A 19,124-nucleotide genomic window follows, 5' to 3' on the forward strand; every position below is an offset into this window, starting at 1 on the left:
CAAGTTTATCCCAAGGCAGCATCATTTCATTGAGACATTTGGACACCTCCTTGAAGATTTCTTTTCCTGTGGTTGTGCCATGCATGGATTTTAATCCTAAAAGTTCCTCTGTAATGGAAAGTTTCGTGGCCACTCCACAGAAGAATATTGATAGCTGGGCAGTATCTGATGTGTCGCTGCTCTCGTCTACAGCAAGTGAGTATGCCATAAAATCTTTCCCCTTCTCCTTCAGTTATTCTTCTAGATTAGTAGCAAGCTCACAAGCACGCGTAGCCACGGTGTTTCTGCTCAGGCTCACATTTAAAAACGCTTGCTTTTTATCTGGGCAAATGACATCGGAAACTTTGAGCAGGCACTTTTTAACAAACTCTCCCTCTGTAAAGGGCCTGGCTGATTTGGCGATCTCTGCGGCCACAATAAAACTAACCTTTACAGCAGGCTCACTTTGGGATTCTGCTTTGGTGAACATAGTTTGCTGTAAAACCAGACTTCTTTTCATCTCCTCCACCTTCTGGAGCTTTTGCTTCTCGTTCAGAAAGGTCCTGTTTTCTGTCTTTAGTTTGGCCATTTTTCGTAAGGGGTTTATTACAAGTGAGTTGGGCGACAGGTCACAGATGCTAATGAAAGTAAAGAGAGGAGGTGGGGGCGATTAGCGGGCTGACGCCAATGTATTTGCAAAGCATTCTGGGATTTGTAGTATTAGTTATGCATGCGCTATACTGGCGCGGCAGCCAGCGGGCCAGCTCTAATACATATTTGATATGATCTTACGGGCCAAATATAATTATATCACGGGCCAAATTTGGCCCGCGGGCCTAAGTTTGACATGTGTGACCTATGGCATAGGAATTACTTAAGGTGGTATGTGAGTGGAAAGAAAAAGTTTGAAAACCACTGATCTAGAGGAAGCAAAGCTCAACCAACATTTCAGACCCGAGTACTTCGTCAAGGTATAAGCAATAAAAAAAAGGTGGAGGAAGGGGGCAGGGAAGGGGCACAGATTAATTGATGAATACAGGTGGAAGGGTAGAAGAGAAAAAAGATGAGAAGTGATGGGGGAGTAAGACAAAGGTGCTAATCATAGTCCAGAAGAGGGCCAGTGTCCATCAATGGTGCTGAAATGGAATCAGTCCATAGATACCTACTAATCCATCTGTGCAGTCCAACCAAAACTGCATTCTTCAATTTCTGTTAAAACACTTCCTCCATCTTTCTCTTTCCTTCTCTTCACGCTCTCCACTCCTTCACTTCTAAGCTGAGAGGTGATCGGGAGACAGGGTAGCTCTCTGAATGAAGAATGAAGGGGGTGGGAAGCTGGAGGAAAGGAGAGGGAGGGATAGGGAAAGAGAGATGGGGAGGGACCTAACAGAAACTGGAGAAGGCAATGTTAATGCCATCTGGTTCGAGAGTGCCCAGATGGTGTTCCTTCAATTTTCAGATAGCCTTGGTTTGTACTGCATGAGGACATGGACAGACATGTCAATGTGAGAATGGGGTGTGGAATTAAAATGGTCCTCGTTATTGTAGCAGACACAGCTAAGGTGCTCACTACATGATCTCCCAATCTGTATCCAATGTAGAGAATGTCACAATGAGAGTACTGGATGCAGTAGATGAGCCCTGCAGATTCACCAGTGATGCTCTCCTACCTGATCCACCTATGACCCCTTGCTGTTGGTATGTGCTCCTCTCCCTCCCCTACCTTTTTTACAGGCATCTGCCTATTTTGTGTTCACACCTTGATGAAGAGCCTAGGCCTGAAATGTTGGTTACCCTTTGTTTCCTTTAGATGCTGGCTGACCAGCTGAATTTCTCCAGCACTTTAGATTATGATACAAAATTAGGTGGAAAAATGAAACTTGGATATATTACGTGCTATTAAATAGGAAATTCTGCAGATGCTATGATCATAGTGCTACACATAAAAGTGCTGGAGAAATTCAGCAGGTCAGGTAGCATCTAAAGGAAGCAAAGGGTAACCAACATTTCAGGCCTAGGCTCTTCGTCAAGGTGTGATAGCCCCATTTCCCATTTACAGGAAGCATGTGGAGGCTTTGGAAAGGATACAGAAGAGATTTGCCACAATCTTGCCAGGATTAGAGGACATGAGCTATGGGAAAAGGTTGGGGAAACTTGGGTTGTTTTCTCTGGTGGGATACCTATGTTTATAAAAAATATGAGAGGTATTGATTGGTAGGTGGTCATTTTTTTCCCCCAGGGTAAAGTTGTGAAATACAGGGGGAAATGTGTTTACAGTAAGGGAGCAGGGAGTCATTTAAAGGAAATGTGTGGAGCAAATATTTTGCACAGAAACTGCTTGGTGGCTGCATCAGGCAGCTAGGAGCAGTGATGTTGGCAGATATGATAGTAGTTTAAGAGGCTTCTAGATAAATACATGAATATACAGAGAATAGAGAAAGGGCCTATTCCTGTACTGTATTGTTCTATGCTCTATATTTAATGATAATTTAATATTTAAAATTGAGCAGCATGGATTTGTGTGCCAAAATGGCCAGTTACTGTGCTGTATGTTTAAATTTAAACATTTTGACAATTTAATGGATGTTGGCACTGTATTTCAGTTATTAAGATATTAAGATATTCTCCTGACATTAACACTTCTAAAGTTAAATTCTTATTCTGTCAGGGAGCTAAAACAACTCATTGATAAATTAATTTCTTTGTATAACTTCAGAACAATGGCAGATCATTTTTGCCCTTGTTAATGCATGTGATTTGCCAATAAAATTAAGATGAAGAGGTGAGGTACTTTGCAGTGCGCATGTGCCAAAGGGAGTTTTACTGGTTTTGTGTGGTCTTTTATTTAGAAGAGAAATGCCACCTAGTGCTGGGCAGGTTTTGCAATTAATTTAAAATTCATGGTGTGCAACAAAAAAATGGAAATGACATGTTGAAATGATGTACAATAGGAGGAATATGATTGTGGTCATAAAGAAGGGAATAATGCAAAAATAATTACATCAATCCATGTTGCTCAGTATAGGAGCAAATGGTGTTTTTATTTCTGAAATTTCATTTGGCCCAACAAGCTCTTTTTTTTTTAAAATATCTTACTTATAGTTTTTCTACTCATACTCCAACAAATGTCAATATCATTAGGAGGGTAGGGTAGGGCGGCGAGGCACGGTGGTCCACATTACAATTGTGCCCCCATGTAGTTGGCCTAACAAGCTCTTAATATTTCAAAGTTCTAAAAGACCTAATTCCTCTAGCTCATCTGAACAACATTATCACTATTTAGGTAAAAAAAATCTTGCACCTTTGCATTTATTCTGTCAACACTATCAATTTGAAATGCATTTTTAAAATTTTCATGTTATCAACCAATTAAGTGTTCCTTTTGTACTTGTACTCCTAAAATAAGCAATTTAATAATTTTAAGAAGTTCCCCATATGTATATAACAGTGCTTTTTTTCTCCTTTTAACTCAGTGTTTCCAATGCCACCACACAGAGAGAGTCTGATATGCTTGACAAGTACTATGATCGTTTAGTTCCCAAGGAAGAAATCCAACAACTTCAAATTATGCCACAAGAACATGCACAAATGGCAAAGGTTGTACTCAAAGCTACACCATTAATACTTACTCGATTGTTCCTAGTGCTAAGATCATGAGTGATAAAGATCTTAATTATCTTTCAAGATTATGATATATGAAAATTCCATATAGAATTCCTGCATGGGATCATCATGGTACCTCCACATTGTAACCCTAGAATTGATTTCCTTTCCAACCCTAAAATTGATTTCCTTTCCTTCAACACCAGAAAGAATGACATTTCTAACAAAATAAAGGCAATGTGCAGGTTCCATGTTGGAACAGGACCAAGCAGCCAATTGGTCCAACAGAAGTCCAAAATGATATGAAGTGTGAAGAGGATTCTGAAGCTGGATTCCACTTAGATAACTTGTATTTCACTTTTTTTTTTAATTAGTGGTGGGCAGGTTTTACAAATAATTTAAAATTCATGGTGTGCAACAAAAAATGGAAATGGCATGTTGAAATGATGTACAATAGAAGGAATATGATTGTGGTCATAAAGAAGGGGATAGTGCAAAAATAATTACATCAATCTATGTTGCTCAGTGTAGGAGCTAATGGTGTTTTTATTTAATACTTAAGCAGGGTTTGAAGACTATCACTGTGCCTGAAGAGCAGATGGAGTAGTGGTAATTATTGGAAAAAATGTTGGCAGCAAGGAACCTAACTTACTATTTACAGCTAGTGGGAAGTCTGGTCTACCTGCTAGCTCTTGATAATAGGTGTCTCCTCCTGGTATGCTTTCTACCTCATGACGTTTGCAGTAATGGACGTATAACTAATACATAAAATTAGTGATTGTCACAGAAAAATCAATTTTTGAATTGACGTTTGAGTTGCCAACATTCATTGATGTGCTTGCACTATTGTTTCTGAGGCCTTGTGTCCACAATTTCATTCTAATTATGATGATTTTGCAGTGGGCAATAACAAATTAACACTAAGTATGAGTTTTTACAGTGAGAAGCAGGACACTTCAAAGTGAGCTTTATCGTGAGGCATCTAGCATCTCATTTACTGGTTTTTGAAACGCGGGGGAAGTTTTCTTAGCTGGAGGGATTCAGCAGAGGCATCTGTAGATTTTCATTCCCTCTGCCCCCTTCCACCCCCTTCCTTCTCCCATTCACAGAGCCATCCTCCACTCCCCCTGGTGTGCTCTCCCTTCTTTATTCACCTATAACTTCCTGCCTGTGGCATTGTGAACCTCCCACACCATTTTGTTTGGGCTCCTGCCTACCTTTTGTCATACCTTGATGAAGGGCTCAAGCCCAAAATGTTGGTTTTGTATCTTTATTTTGTTATATGACGTACATAGGTTGATCTGCTGAGTTTCTCCAGCATTGTGTTTTGACTTGAGGCAATTGCAGAAAAGGGATGAGAGAAATCCGTGAACACGTGTTTTATTCAGAACTCAAATTAATTTTTTTTAATGGTCAATTTTATAGGGCCGTTCAAGGCATCGATCTAAGTCTCGCAATGCAACAGTTGAGCGGCTTTTGAACTTAACAGCAGAGCAAAAGTGCACCATTGCTTATAGGGAACTGGAGGAAACAAAAGAGGCATTAGCTAAGCTGAGGCATGATTCAGCCCACACAATTTGGAATTTACAGGTAAGAAGTATCAAAAGCAGTCATTTAGTCTGTTGAAAATAGTCACTTAACTCCAACTAGATTTTGAAGGCAGTTAGTACTAATTTCATGTTTTCACATTTTTTGAATGGAAAGTAGGCTGTTGGTTTATGATTGCAACAAAAATAGATGGAATCACGGAAAGTAATTGCAAAATACTTGTAACATTTCTAGAATTCCGTATAATAGAAATTAGAATGTCCATAATCCAATGAATTTGACTGTTTGAAAGAAGGAGAAACATTCTGATTGCTGTGTCAATTATTATCATCATGCAATGACTGTGAATAATTATAGGTTAAAAGAAGGCCAAATGTCCCATTAAATCCATAGTCTTTGATATGTAGCTGTTTGTTAAGTAGCTCTTTGAAGAGCAATTCAAATTGGTACATGTGTAGGTGAGGGAGGTGCAGTGTACCGTATGTAGCAAGATTTGTCCAAAGTCTCGCTAATCCTATTGTAAATACATTACCACAATACATAGCCTCCAACACCTGTGTATTGTCTACCATCTAAAAAAACTCATTGCTTCACCCACCCAATATTTCTAAAATAACACTATCTAAAGCTGCACTGAGGCTGTCTTTTAATTACGAGTCGCCACCATCTTCTCAAGAGTAATTAGGGATAGGTAATAAATGCTGACCTTGCCAATGAAAATGAAAGAAATTTCCTTTGAACTGGCTCCACTCCTTCTCAATATCCAAATTTTTATGCCACCTTTGTTGTAAGCATAACAAGATTGAGAAAATACTTACATTAAATTTCTAGTAAAACACTATGTGACATCTCAAAAATAGAGAAATCTGTGTGTTTATTTTCCATTAGGCCACCCTTGAGGGATCTGAAAATGCACTAACTGAAGTGAAGAAAGCAGACTATGAATTTGAACGAGATATTGTAACTTTCTCACAAGGCAAGGAGAGCTCAATTGTAACTGAAACATTATTCAAATACTTTGAGGACAAGATCCATGCAAAAGTAAGTGATATTTCAAGCTAGTTTTCTCTTATGGAAAGCAAAATCAACAAATACAATCAGAAGCTGCACTTACTGGGGAGCGTAGTCGCGCTATGCAGAGTCGAAAGTGAGTTAAACCAACTGCTTTAATGATTCCAAAACTGCGGTTAAGAACTCTCTCTCAGCAGCCCCTGCAGGGCAGAAATGACGCCAGCTGCCAGGTTATGGGCTTGCTTTGCACCTGGTCCTCTCACAGTCAGATCTGCCGCGGACTTGCCCCCAAATCCATGAGCCGGTTTGTCTGCTGCATGGATGAATGTCCACATGAACCGCACTTCTTCCCCCCAAGAACTGGCATTAGAAGGTGTGGAGTCCACAACCAACACCTCTTGCCATTTGAGTAGCTGACCTCGTCGGCATGGAGGTGGCACAGTCACAGGTTGTTCCAAGTCGAGGTGCCCTCGATGGTCAATGGTGAAGATCTCCTCATGGCTGCTCACATCAAGGAAGCACGTGGTTCCATTCTGATGGACCACCTTGTAAGGCCGCTGCAGTGGAGTCCAGTGCATGCCCCTGTGGACAAAGACATAGTTGGAGTCCCGGAGGTCCTTGGGGACAAAGGAAGGTGTCAGGCCGTGGAGCAAGGTTGGGAGAGGAGCTAGTGTTCCTACCTTCTCTCTGAGTCTTGTCAGCACTGCCGCAGGTGATTCCTCTGTACCATGTGCTGCTGGCACAAACTCGCCTGGAATGGTCAGTGAGGTTCCGTATACCAACTCTGCCGAAAACGTCACTACGTCTTCTTTAGGAGCCATCAAATGCCAAGAAACACCCATGGGAGCTCATTCACCCAATCCAGGGCTCAGAAGAGCCACCTGGTAAACCTGTCAACCATGGTGAACAGGTACCTTGCTCCCCAGGAGACCGACAACAGACATGTCCACATGGACGTGCTCAAACCTCCTGTGCATCAGCTGGAGGGGTTTAAGGAGGGCCTTCACATGCCTTTGGACTTTGGAGGTCAGACAGTGGATGCATGTTCTGGCCCAGTGCCCGAACTGCTTGTGTAGGCCGTGTTAAGCAAATCTGTCTGCCACCAATTGGATAGTTGCCTGAATGGATGAGTGGGCCAAACTATGTAGTGTGTCAAAAACACGAAACCTCCAAGCAGCTGAAACATTGGGCCGGGGTTGGGCGGTGGACACGTCGCAGAGGAACTTGCTGCCTGTTGGGCCAATGGGAATGTCCTCAAATTACAGGTGGGATGGGGCTCTGCGGAGTGGTAGGCCGGCATTTCTTTGTCCAGCTGCTGTGCCTCAGTGAGCACCGCATAGTCCAACCCTGAGTATAGGGTATGCACAAAGTCGATGGAGGTGTGAGACAGTGAGTCGGCTATGATGTTGTTTTTCCAGAGATGTGATTGACGGTGGTGGTATACTCTGCAATGTATAAAAGGTGGCATTGCTGCTGTGTCGATCATGGATCCAACACTTCAGCATATGCGAAGGTTAGGTATTTGAGGTCTGTGAAAACTGAACTCCCGCTCCTCCAAGAAATACCAAAATTGCTGGATGGCAAGCTAGAGGGCTAGCAGCTTCCTGTCGAAGGTGCTATATTTTAGCTCCGGAGTTCGTAGGTGCCTGTTGAAGAACGCAAGTGGTTTCCACTTTGCGTCGGTCACTGAAATCATCATTAGTGATGAGGAGACGGATATCTTCTGTCATCTGCTCGAGAAAGACTTGTTCAAATAATAAACATGGCTTATGGCCATCTGCTAGAGCTAGCACCTCGTTCGTTAAGGTCAATGGCATGCAGTCGGCTAGGCTGTCCATGTAGAGCAACCGCGCTGCGCACTCACAGAGGCCAATATTACAGATCAGGAGCACCTTTATTGTTTCACACCTGTCCAAAACTGGTGGCTGGTGTAGGAAGTCGATGATCGGCCTTCTGTTTCCTGATCGAGTGAATCAACCACATAGTAGAAATTTGTGGCGTACATACGAGATGATTTGACTGACCTGGAATTGGGCTTTAGCCTGTTCAAACCAGACCAGTGCTGCGAGGTCCAGAAAGTCGGCAGTTTCAGTGAAACTGCATTCTGTGTGCTTGGGTTGGTCATTGTTGGGTCCAAATGCCATTTGGACTGTCAGGGTCACCAATGTAGTCATGCAGCAAGTGAAAAACCATGCAGAGTCGAAAGTGAGTTGAACCAACTGCTTTACTGATTCCAAAACTGCGCCGTTAAGAACCCTCTCCCAGCAGCCCCTGCGACCTATGGGACGGAAATGACAACAGACACCAGGCTGTGAACTTGCCCCGCACCTGGAGCTCTTGCAGTCAGATCTGCAGTGGACTTACCCTCAACTCCATGAGCCAGTTGCTTGTGTGGGCGAGCTGCCACAGGAGGCACAAAATTGGAAGAGTTCATGAATGGAGACAGTGGACTAGCTTTCTGAATGTATGGCATAAATTGGGTGACTCTCCACTCATTGGATGTGTCTGGAAATTGTAGATCAGCTGAATTTTTAAAATTCATTTAGAGAGTGCAGTCTTCATTTTTTTATATCAATAGTGAGATGTTAGTAGCAAACTTCTGGAGGACACCAATCTGAGAAGTGTGCAAACATTAAAGGTGAACTTGAGTATGAAGTGTAGAGTGATGAATTCCACAAGGAAAAACTGTTATATTGTCAATTTAAGATTAACAAAGCTGACTATGATTATATATGGAATTAAAGCAATATAACCTAAGCTTGGAGAATGGCACTCAATATCTTGGATTGATGAGTTAATAAGTATTGGGAACCATCTTCGATTCCTTCATTATTGATGTTTCCTAGAGATGTTCTTTGAAACTGTTCTTTGAAATACAGGTTCTCCCCAACGTACGTATGTGCTCCGTTCTGAATGACCAGTTGTATCTTGGAATGAACATATGTCGGAATTGTCTTACCTGTGATACTGAAGAGTAAAACGATTGATTTCCTTCCATTCTCTATCTCCAAATCCTTCTCATTCTCTCTGTTGCTATGAGCAACCTGCAGATTCTACTGGCCTCTAAAATCTGACTGACCATCAGAATATTGAGCAACAGAATCAGAAAAAATGGGACACAAGGAGTTAAAATGCAGTAAAGCATCTCAAAATGGTGGCCATCAAGGCTTTCTCTCATGAGGCTATCTCTGCCAACCTCGTGAGAGCCTGGCCACCTCTGTCAACCTCTAGTGAGAGGCATTATTTTTTAGGCCTGATTTTTTTTCATTGTAATTGCACAAGTTTTATATTTTTCTTTATTTAAAAAAAAATTCAGTCGTTTGTGTGGATGGACATTAGTAGGTCACAAGTTGGGGAGTACCTGTAATTGATTCTGGGTATTGCGCTTTCATAGATATAGATGTACATCAAAAAAGGGACAAATTAAAGTCTACCTCGTTATTTTTTCATTCAATCCATTTTAATGGCGCAGAGTTAAAGAATGATTTCCCCATATCATGAGTTTGTTTACAGTTGTTTCTGGTAATTACACGGACCATCGAAGTTATATGTAGTATTGACACCAATTAGTCCACAATTATCTCCTTTGTCATTGGCAACGTTGGTACTTAGGTTGTTGCTCTTGCATCACTGTACAAGCCTTTCAACCTCCTATCTGTTGTTGATGAGGCTATCTACCATGCTGGCATCTGCAAACTTGATGATTCTGTTGGAGCTGAACCTGGCAATATAATTGTGAGTTAGCAGCTTGAACAGCAGCAGGCGGAGCATGTAGACTCGAGGTGCGCTAGTGATCAGTGTGATGGGATGGGGCTTGAGGTTTTGCTGCCATGTTGGACAGACTGTGATTTTTCAGTCAAAAAGTGTAGGATCCAGTTGCAATGAGGGATACTGAGTCCCAATGTGGACAATTTACTAACCACATGATTGTGTTGAAAGCAATGGGATTTTTTAACATGTCAAGCAAGTTTATGGTTTATGATTAAAAAAATTGGCCTCTCTCTGGAGAAATTTGCTTTTTATGTTAATCACCTTCTGCATCTTCACTCTTCCTAATTCACCATGATTTTTACAATTTCTATCAAATCACTTCTCAACCCTCTTAATTTCAAAAATGGGTGTTTGTCCATTTTAGAGAGAGAGGAAGAGAAACACTCTCAGAGAGTTTTTGGAACTTCCTCTAAAAGGGGAATGGAAGCAGAGACTGAGTATTTTGAAGGCAGTGGGTTATAGATTCTTGATGAACAAGAAGGTGAAAGGTGACTGGGGTGGGAAAGCAGTTAGATGACCAACTCCTTCTCTAATTCATGAGTCTGCTGAGATGTATATAAAGATATTATTATATTTGTCATTTTTAATGGACTTAGAATATATTTCAGCTCCTTGTTTCTTAAATTTGGGATCACTTTTGTTACTCGGGGCATATCTTCACAAATCATCTTGTAATTAATATTCCCAGTGGGCACTTTATAAGCTTTGAATAGTGACCAGTGTTTGTTGTACATTCATCTGCGAGTAACTTGATTGGCTTTCTTTTGTCAGGAGATGCTGATCGATAAATTGGAGCTCAAGAACCATGCATGGAAAATGCTGAAAGCAAAAATGCACCAACAGCTCCGGCAGGTAGGTTGTATGTGTGTCTGGTGCATGTGTGCTCATGCCCGGGGGGGGAGTGGGGGGGAGCTGCATGGTGCTTAGCCAATCAATCCTGAAAAGATATCTTTTGGTTTACAAAATCTAGTGAATTGTTGTTTTGGAAAAGATGAAACATAGCAATGAAAAGTTAAACATCTCATTGCATCCTTCAAAGCAGTGAGTTGCTCCAATAAGCAATGACCCTTGTGCAAGGAACTGAGAAAGTTATATTATAAAAAGCATTATCCTTAACACCAACTCAGATACAAGAATCTGTAATGAAATTATTTCATATAAAATGACAGCAATTTTTGCAGCAACTTTAACGTATAAGATATCTGAATACAGGAATGTTATCAGAGCTAAGAAAACAAGGTTTTATTTATACATTCCTTTTCAAGAGCTTGGGGCATCCCATGTTATTTTATAGACTATGCCGTACTTTTTAAGGTATAATCAATATTGTATTTTAAGAAATGGGGCCAGCCAATCTGAACTCATCTGCAAACAACAATGTGATAAAGATAAGATGAGCTAATTTTAAAGATGCTGATTTTGGGCACAATATTGTGGATAACTCCTTTCTGTATTGTTTTAAACAAATCCCGTAAGATCTTTAGCATTCACTTGATACAGCTGACAGGACCATGGCTTGACATCTGATTGAAATTATGTCCCTTCTGCTACTGCAGAATTCCTTTGATAGACAACTGGAATGTCCCATTAAATTTGGTATTTTCCCCAGAGTTGGACTTGAATGCACAGAGAAAAAAAAATGAACACCAGATCACATTAAAAAAAAGATACTGAGAAGCATGTCAAAAAAGATAAGGCATCATTAAGGAGAAAGTGATGAGTGGTTTGGAGGTGAATTGCCAAAGGTACAACTCCAAAGAATATGTGGCAGAAATAAGCAAACTGGAGAGATTCAAGGATTTTAGAGGGGGGAAGGTGTCTAGGATTACAGGGAAAGGGTGGGGTGAGGCCAAGTAGGGATCTAAATACTGGAATGATCACTTTAAATGTTTTGGGTTGCAGGACTAGAAGAAGAGAGGTTATTGATGACTACTGGAATATCATAGTCTGTAAATGAAAGAAGCATGAAGGCAGATTTCAGCTAAAGATGAAGTAAGGGAAGGCTAATGTGAGATACAAGGCTGAAAGCAAACACATTTTATGGTAAACCGGACGGTGAAAATTAATTGGCAAGTTATGGATAGTATTTCTAAGGATTGTTTATTGGGACATACAACTATTAATTCAAAATGATGGATTATATGTGGCAGAAACCATGATAAGGCAGTCAGAGAGAACATAAGAGCAAAGAAAAGAAATGGAGGGAGAGATCGATGCAGAAAGAAATGATCAAGTTAAGTGAAATTGAATGGTTCAGGCATCAATCTTATATTGGAATTGAGAAGCAATTGTGTACTTGGGTAGCAAAGGAGAATAGATTTCTATTCCAATATTGCAGAGTTCATCATATTTTATTTAAGTTTCCCAATCTGCATTCAGATTGCTTGGTGGATGGGTAAATTTCAGTGCCACCGCACATCTGGGGAACTTGGTAGGATTTGCGTGGCGGGGCAGGGGGTGGAGTAGAGAGTGGTCAGAGAAGGTGGAGGTGATGGGGAGTTTGTCAGTCTGAGTTTGAAGAGTATGGGGTACAGCAAAGTCTCCAGTTGGGTAAGTTTAGAATCTCGGAAAGATAACAACATCATTGAAGGAGGAGCTCTGAAAGGTGAGTTGTCCAATATTGAGAGGGCAAGCAGGTAAACTAGATTTAATAGATAAGTAAAAATGCTGAATTCAATCATATCGGATTGCTTCAGTCTCAGGGTATATTTAAAATTATGGTTGAATCTGAGATATATTATCCCATTCAATAACAAACTAATACGTTTCTTTGTGCTATTTGATATATTTAATGGTTACTGAAATGCATTTTTACATTCCTATGGATCAACAGCATATCTCAGACAACGTTTGATTTTTCACAACTCACCTGTTGATTTGCATGTAAATCATGATGGATTGTTGCCCTGTATTTGTGGGAAGATTCAGCCAAAAAGACCAATATAAATTTCAAATCCTTTTTTTATTCAGCTCATGTTTCTTTTTTACAAATTAATTTCAAAGTAGAATTGGATAAAGATTGTGAACTGTGAAATGACATATGGTGCAAGGAATGGGAGAAAGTAACAGTACTGATCAAGATGAATTTATTTTTGGTATTTGCATCTACTTTTAGAAAGAAGAGGCAGGAGAGATGTTGCATGAGGTTGACTTTCATCATTTGAAGATTGAAAACACACAATTTTTAAGGCAAATTGAGCAATACAATCTGGACCTCCTCCAGCTCAAAGTCATGACAGGGCAATCACAAATTGTTCTCAACTCCTACAAAGTAAGTTTTTAAAAATTAATTATCAGTTTTAGTTATAGCTGACAAGCTGAGCATTTATTCCTCATCCCTGATTGCTTTGAGTATGTGTTGTCTTCTTGAATCATTGAAATCCTACTGATGAAGATACTTCATTGCTATTGACTAGAGAACGCCACACTTTAGGTCAAGCAGTAATGAAGGAATATTTCCAAGTCAGAATAGTCCTTGAGTTAGAAAGGAATCAACAGGTGGGATATTTATGTTCCTGCTATCCTTATTTTTCTGAGTCTTAAGAGTTTGTTGCTTTGGAAGGATTTGTTAGAAAAGCTTTGAATAATGGTGTATATTTTATGAACCCAAAGTATGCTGGTGGTATTGGTCTCCAAAGAAAGGCCAATCAAATAGACCATAAGTGGGCCTTCTTGCAGGAAGAGAGGAACTATACAGAGCCCCAGGACATGTCCGCTTGTGCCTGCACAGACCAACTGGCAGCTGTATTCACAGATATATTCAACCTTCAGATTACATATTTCAGATTTATTGTCAGAGTACATACATGGCATCACATTATAATCCTGAAATTTTTTCCTAGGGGTGAGGCAGAATTACTACCTATTAGTAGTGCAAAAAAAAACTACTCAATGTATACATGTAAACAAATAAAGATGTAAATAAATTAACTGTTTGTTAATTTAACTGTTTAAAAAAATTAACAGAGAAAAAAAAATTCAAAGTGCAAAAGAGTCCTTAAATGAGTCCCTGATTGAATTTGTTGTTGAAGAGTTTGATGGTGGAAAGATAGCAGTTGTTCCTGTACCTGGTGATGAGAGTCCTGTGGCACCTATACCTTTTACTTGATGATAACAGCGAGAACAGAGTGTACTGGGTGATGTCGACCTTGGATGATTGCTTCTGCTCTCTGACAGTGGCGTTCCCTGTAGACATTCTCGATGGTAGGGAGGGTTTTGCCTGTGATGTTTTGGGCTGTGTCCACTACCTTTTGGAGGACTTTATGCTCAGGGATATAGGTGTCCCCAGACCAGACCATGATGCAGCTGGTCAGCATACTTTCCACCACACACCTGTAGAAATTTGGCTGGGTTTCTGTTGTCACACCCAACCTCAGTAAACTCTTGAGGAAGTAGAGGCACTGATGTGTTTTCTTTACAATGCCATTAGTATGTTGGGACCAGGAAAGATCCTCCAAGATATTGACTCCCAAGAACTTAAATTTGCTCACTCTCTTGACTTCTGATTTCCCCCAATGATCACTGGATTGTACATCTCTGGTTTTCCCTTCCTGATGTCAACAATCAGCTCCTTGGTTTTGGTGACATTGAGTAAGAGGTTGTTGTAGGTGCATCAATCAGCTGAGTTTTAAAACTCCCTCCTGTATGCTGACTCATCACCCTTTTTATACAACCCTCTACTGTGGTAACATCAGTGAATTTGTAGATGGTGGTGGTGTTGTTGTACCGAGCCACACAGTCATAGGTGTACAATGAGTAGAGCATGGGGCTAAGAATGCAGCCCTGTGGTGCTTTCGTACTGATGGAAACTGTGGAGAAAATGATCTTACCAATCCTCATTGATTGTGGTCTGGAAATGAGGAAATCCAGGATCCAATTACACAGTCCCAGGTTTTGGAGGTTGCTGATCAATTTTGAGAGGATGATGGTATTAAATGCCGAACTGTAGTTGATAAAGAGCATCTTAATGTATGCATCTTTACTGTCCAGGTGTTCTACGGCTTTGTGTAGAATCAGTGAGATGGCATCCACTGTAGACCTGTAGCTACGGTAGACAAATTGGAACAGATTGATGTCGCTATTTAGACAGGAGCTGGTTGAATTGGGCATAGAAGGCATTGAGTTCATCTGAGAGTGAAACATTAGGATTAGGGTCTCCTACTGCACTGGATTTGGTTTTGTAGCAGGTTATGTCGTTTTGGCCCTGCACAGATGTTGGGTATCCTTCATCCAGAATGTCGTACCTGCTCCTTCTGTATCTGAATCTCCAGATTTAAATACCTGTGATCTGGCTCTCAGTATATATATATAACATAACATAACAATTACAGCACGGAAACAGGCCATTAGGCCCTTCTAGTCCGCACCGAACCAAACACCCCTCTCTAGTCCCACCTCCCACCCCTCTCTAGTCCCACCTCCCTGCACAATGCCCATAACCCTTGTAAGGTAAAAACATCATGAGATAGGACCGGAGAAGGAGTCACCCAGTACTAGGTTCCAGATTTCGTTGTTCATCCAGGGCTTCTAGTTGGGGAAAACCCTGAACGATCTGGAAGGGTCACACTCTCTCTCTCCCAACAGGTTGAAGCTTCCACCTGCTTCAAGATGGCCTCTCTTACCCAGTGCCAAAAAAGAGATTGGTCTAAATGACTATCAGCTGGTGGCTCTGACATGCACTGCCATGAAGTGTCATGAAATACTTTGAGATGTTGGTCTTGGCTCACATTAACTCCAGCCAAACAGCTACTCTTGACCCACTCCAGTTTGTATACTTCTGAAATAAGTCTACAGCAAATGTCATCTCTGTGGCTCTACAGTCAGCCATGGAACTCCAGGACAATAAGGACAACTCTGTAAGACTACTTTTTATCAACTTCAGTTCCACTTTTAACTCAATATTTCCAAATAAATTAATCCCCAAGCTATGTGATCTTGGTGTCAGCACCCCTTTCTGCAATTGGATCCACGACTTTCTACCTCATAGGTGAGGATGGTGACAGTATCTCCTTCACAATCTTCCTCAATACCAGGCCACCACAAGGCTGTGTACTCAGTCCTCTGCTATATTCCCTGTGTGTCCACAACTGCGCAGCCAAAAAAACTCCAATTCCATGTATAAACTCGTGGATGACACCACTGTCATTGGCAGGATCTCCAACAACAATGAAATGGAATACAGAAGAGAAATGCAAGGTGTGGCTTGGTGCCAGGACCACAACCTACCCCTCTATGTCAGCAAGACCAAAAAAAAATGATTGTAGACTTCTAGAGAAGGGGCAAAGCTCACTATCCAATCCATATCAATGATGCAGATGTGGAGATAGTCGACAGCTTAAGTTCCTTTGGGTAAGCATCTCCAGTGACTTGTCTGGTTCACCAGAAAGCACACCAGGTTCCAGAAGCCTGAGTAAATGTGGCATGTCACCAGTATCTCTTAACAACTTCTACAGATTCTACATTGAATGCATCCTATCAAGGTGCATCACTGTATAGTATGGGAACTGCACAAAAAAAACTACACTAGCTCAGTCCATCATACACACTCCAATGACTCCATCTGTAGCGTCTGCCTACCTTGGAGAAGCAGCCAGCATTTTAGAGGTCTCATCCCATCCTAACCACATTCTCACTGACCCCCTCCTATTAGGAAGAAGATTCACAAGTCTGAGATCACACACCATCATATTCAAGGGCGGTGTCTTTCACATGGTTATCAGATTCTTGAATGAACCCAAAGTAGTAAAATTATACTGCCTTTACACTGATCCCCCTTTATAACTTTTATGTTTTTTGTACTGTCTTATTTGTTGAACTATGTATGAGATGTCTACTAGTTTGCTTGCAAAACAACCTCTCTAACTGTGTTTTCATTACGTGACAACATTTTAATTTGACAAACTTGCATTGTACTGGAGATTATCAACATTTTAAGAGGTGTTTGAACTGTACTCATTCAGTCAAGTGGGAGTGTTGTATCACCCTCCTAATTTGTGCCTTGTGGATGGTGGAAAATCAGGAGGCGAACCACTCATTGATCACAGTATTTATGCAGCTGCCTCATTTAAATTTCCAATCAAACATGACCCTCTAGGACAGGGGTCTCAACTGCGGCCCTCGGGACAATAGTTTGTGGCCCCGCCTTAATATGAAGTTTAATGTTAGTGCGGCCCGCGAGTTTGATATGATTGGCACTTTTCAGTGTTGTGTGCGGAGTTGAAAGAACCTACCAATCACGGTGGGGTGTATTGCTCTCGGGGACGGGACATCGGCTGGACTTATTGCGAATATAAGCATATTTGTGTGCATTTTCTATTTGCCATTATATGCACGCGGCACATGCGCAATTTCCGCAGCCGCTCCCACTTCACGCACTTCGCCGTCCAGTCTGAACCCGGAAGTTGTTGCTCAGCGGGACAGAAAAAGAAGCGGAAAAGACGCATCGGCTAAACACTGAAACTTCAACGCAACTGTGACAACAAGTGGAATTATATATATTATACAGCCCCAAACATGTCTTTTTCAAAGCCTGCAGTGAAGAGAAAGGTTGGTGATGAGCACAGACAATTTCAGGAAAAGTGGGAAGTGCAATATTTCTTTGTTAAGCACAGGGGTATCCTGACGTGTCTTATTTGCACAGAGAAAGTTGCAGTGCACAAAGAATACAATTTGAAATGTCATTACACAGCTAGACATGCTGAGGAGTATGCAAAATACCAAGGAGATGAGAGAGCCAACCGGGTTGCTAATCTTAAAACATGTCTAGTGAGGCAACAAGATTTCTTTAAGAAAGCAACCAAAGGGAATGATGCAGCAGTCAAAGCTAGCTACGTGGTTAGTGAAATGATTGTTAAAGCAGGAAAGCCATTCACAGAAGGTGAATTTGTCAAAAAGTGCATATTACAGGCTGCAAGTATTGTCTGTCCAGAAAAGAAAGGTCAGTTTAGCAACATCAGCCTTTCTGCCAACACCATGGCAGAGCGCATTTCTGACCTGTCAAGTGACGTTTATGATCACCTGTGTGAGAAAGCAAAATGTTTCAGTGTATACTCAATCGCTCTTGATGAGACCACAGACATCACCGACTCTGCCCAGCTTGCAATCTATGTTCATGGTGTTGATGACAATTTTGAAGTCACAGAGGAGTTGCTCACAGTAATTCCAATGCATGGCCAGACCACCGCTCAGGAGATATTTTACCAGCTGTATGATGCCATTGAGAATGCCGGTTTGCCATGGAAGAGGTTTGTTGGAATAACAACCGATGGAGTGCCATCAATGACAGGGAGGAAAAATGGACTGGTGGCACTTGTTAAAAAAAACTGGAAGAGGAGAGTGTGGAGGAGGCCATTGCTCTGCACTGCATTATCCATCAGCAGGCTCTTTGCAGCAAATGCCTGAAGTTTGACAATGTGATGTCTGTCGTTGTGAAATGCATCAACCAAATCAGACCCAGGAGCTTAAAGCACAGACGTTTCCGTGCTTTTTTAGAGGAAATGGAGTCAGATTATGGGGATGTGCTCTACTTCACCGAGGTACATTGGCTCAGCAGGGGAAACATATCAAAGAGGTTTTTTGAGTTGAGAGTGGAAGTGAAAGCCTTCATGGAGAAAGATGGGGTTGCTGTTCCCGTGCTAAGTGATCCCAAATGGCTCATGGACTTAGCTTTTCTTGTTGATATTGCACATGAGCTTAATGTACTGAACAAGAAGTTACAAGGCCAGGGGCAACTTGACAGTGCTGCCTATGACAACGTGAGAGCATTCTCTGTGAAACTTATGTTATGGAAAGCCCAGCTTTCTCAGACAAACCTTTGCCATTTCCCAGCATGCAAGGCACTCTTGGATTCAGGCACACCATTTAGTGGTGAGAAGTATGTGGATGTCATTTTGAAGCTACAGGAGGAATTTGATCACAGATTTGCAGACTTCAAGATGCACAGAGCCACCTTTCAAATTTTTGTGGACCCCTTCTCCTTTGATGTGCAAGATGCCCCTCCTGTGCTTCAAATGGAGCTCATTGACCTGCAGTGCAACTCTGAACTCAAAACCAAGTTCAGGGAGGTGAGTGGAAAAGCAGACAAGCTTGGGCAATTTTTGAGAGAATTGCCCCCCAGCTTCCCTGAGCTTTCCCGAATGTTCAAGCGGACCCTGTGTCTTTTTGGGAGCACATACTTGTGCGAAAAGCTCTTCTCTACCTTGAACTTCAATAAG

The 19,124-nt window shown here is 41.4% G+C and overlaps 2 protein-coding genes across 8 annotated transcripts in view; one reads left to right on the forward strand and one right to left on the reverse strand.

The window, feature by feature from the left end:
- The window catches only part of csnk2a2b (casein kinase 2, alpha prime polypeptide b), a 97,111-nt gene that overhangs the window by 52,957 nt on the left and 25,030 nt on the right, over positions 1 to 19,124 (reverse strand). The gene's annotated exons all lie outside the window — the stretch shown is intronic.
- The window catches only part of cfap263 (cilia and flagella associated protein 263), a 42,531-nt gene that overhangs the window by 3,573 nt on the left and 19,834 nt on the right, over positions 1 to 19,124 (forward strand). Inside the window, exons 2-6 of the mRNA XM_069901086.1 lie at positions 3,453 to 3,576; positions 5,008 to 5,172; positions 6,019 to 6,171; positions 10,684 to 10,764; positions 13,028 to 13,183. Of these exons, the coding sequence (XP_069757187.1) occupies positions 3,453 to 3,576; positions 5,008 to 5,172; positions 6,019 to 6,171; positions 10,684 to 10,764; positions 13,028 to 13,183 (679 nt within the window). The remainder of the gene's footprint in view (positions 1 to 3,452; positions 3,577 to 5,007; positions 5,173 to 6,018; positions 6,172 to 10,683; positions 10,765 to 13,027; positions 13,184 to 19,124) is intronic.

This window comes from Narcine bancroftii, chromosome 10 (genome assembly GCF_036971445.1).
Source record: "Narcine bancroftii isolate sNarBan1 chromosome 10, sNarBan1.hap1, whole genome shotgun sequence".
Taxonomy (NCBI): domain Eukaryota; kingdom Metazoa; phylum Chordata; class Chondrichthyes; order Torpediniformes; family Narcinidae; genus Narcine; species Narcine bancroftii.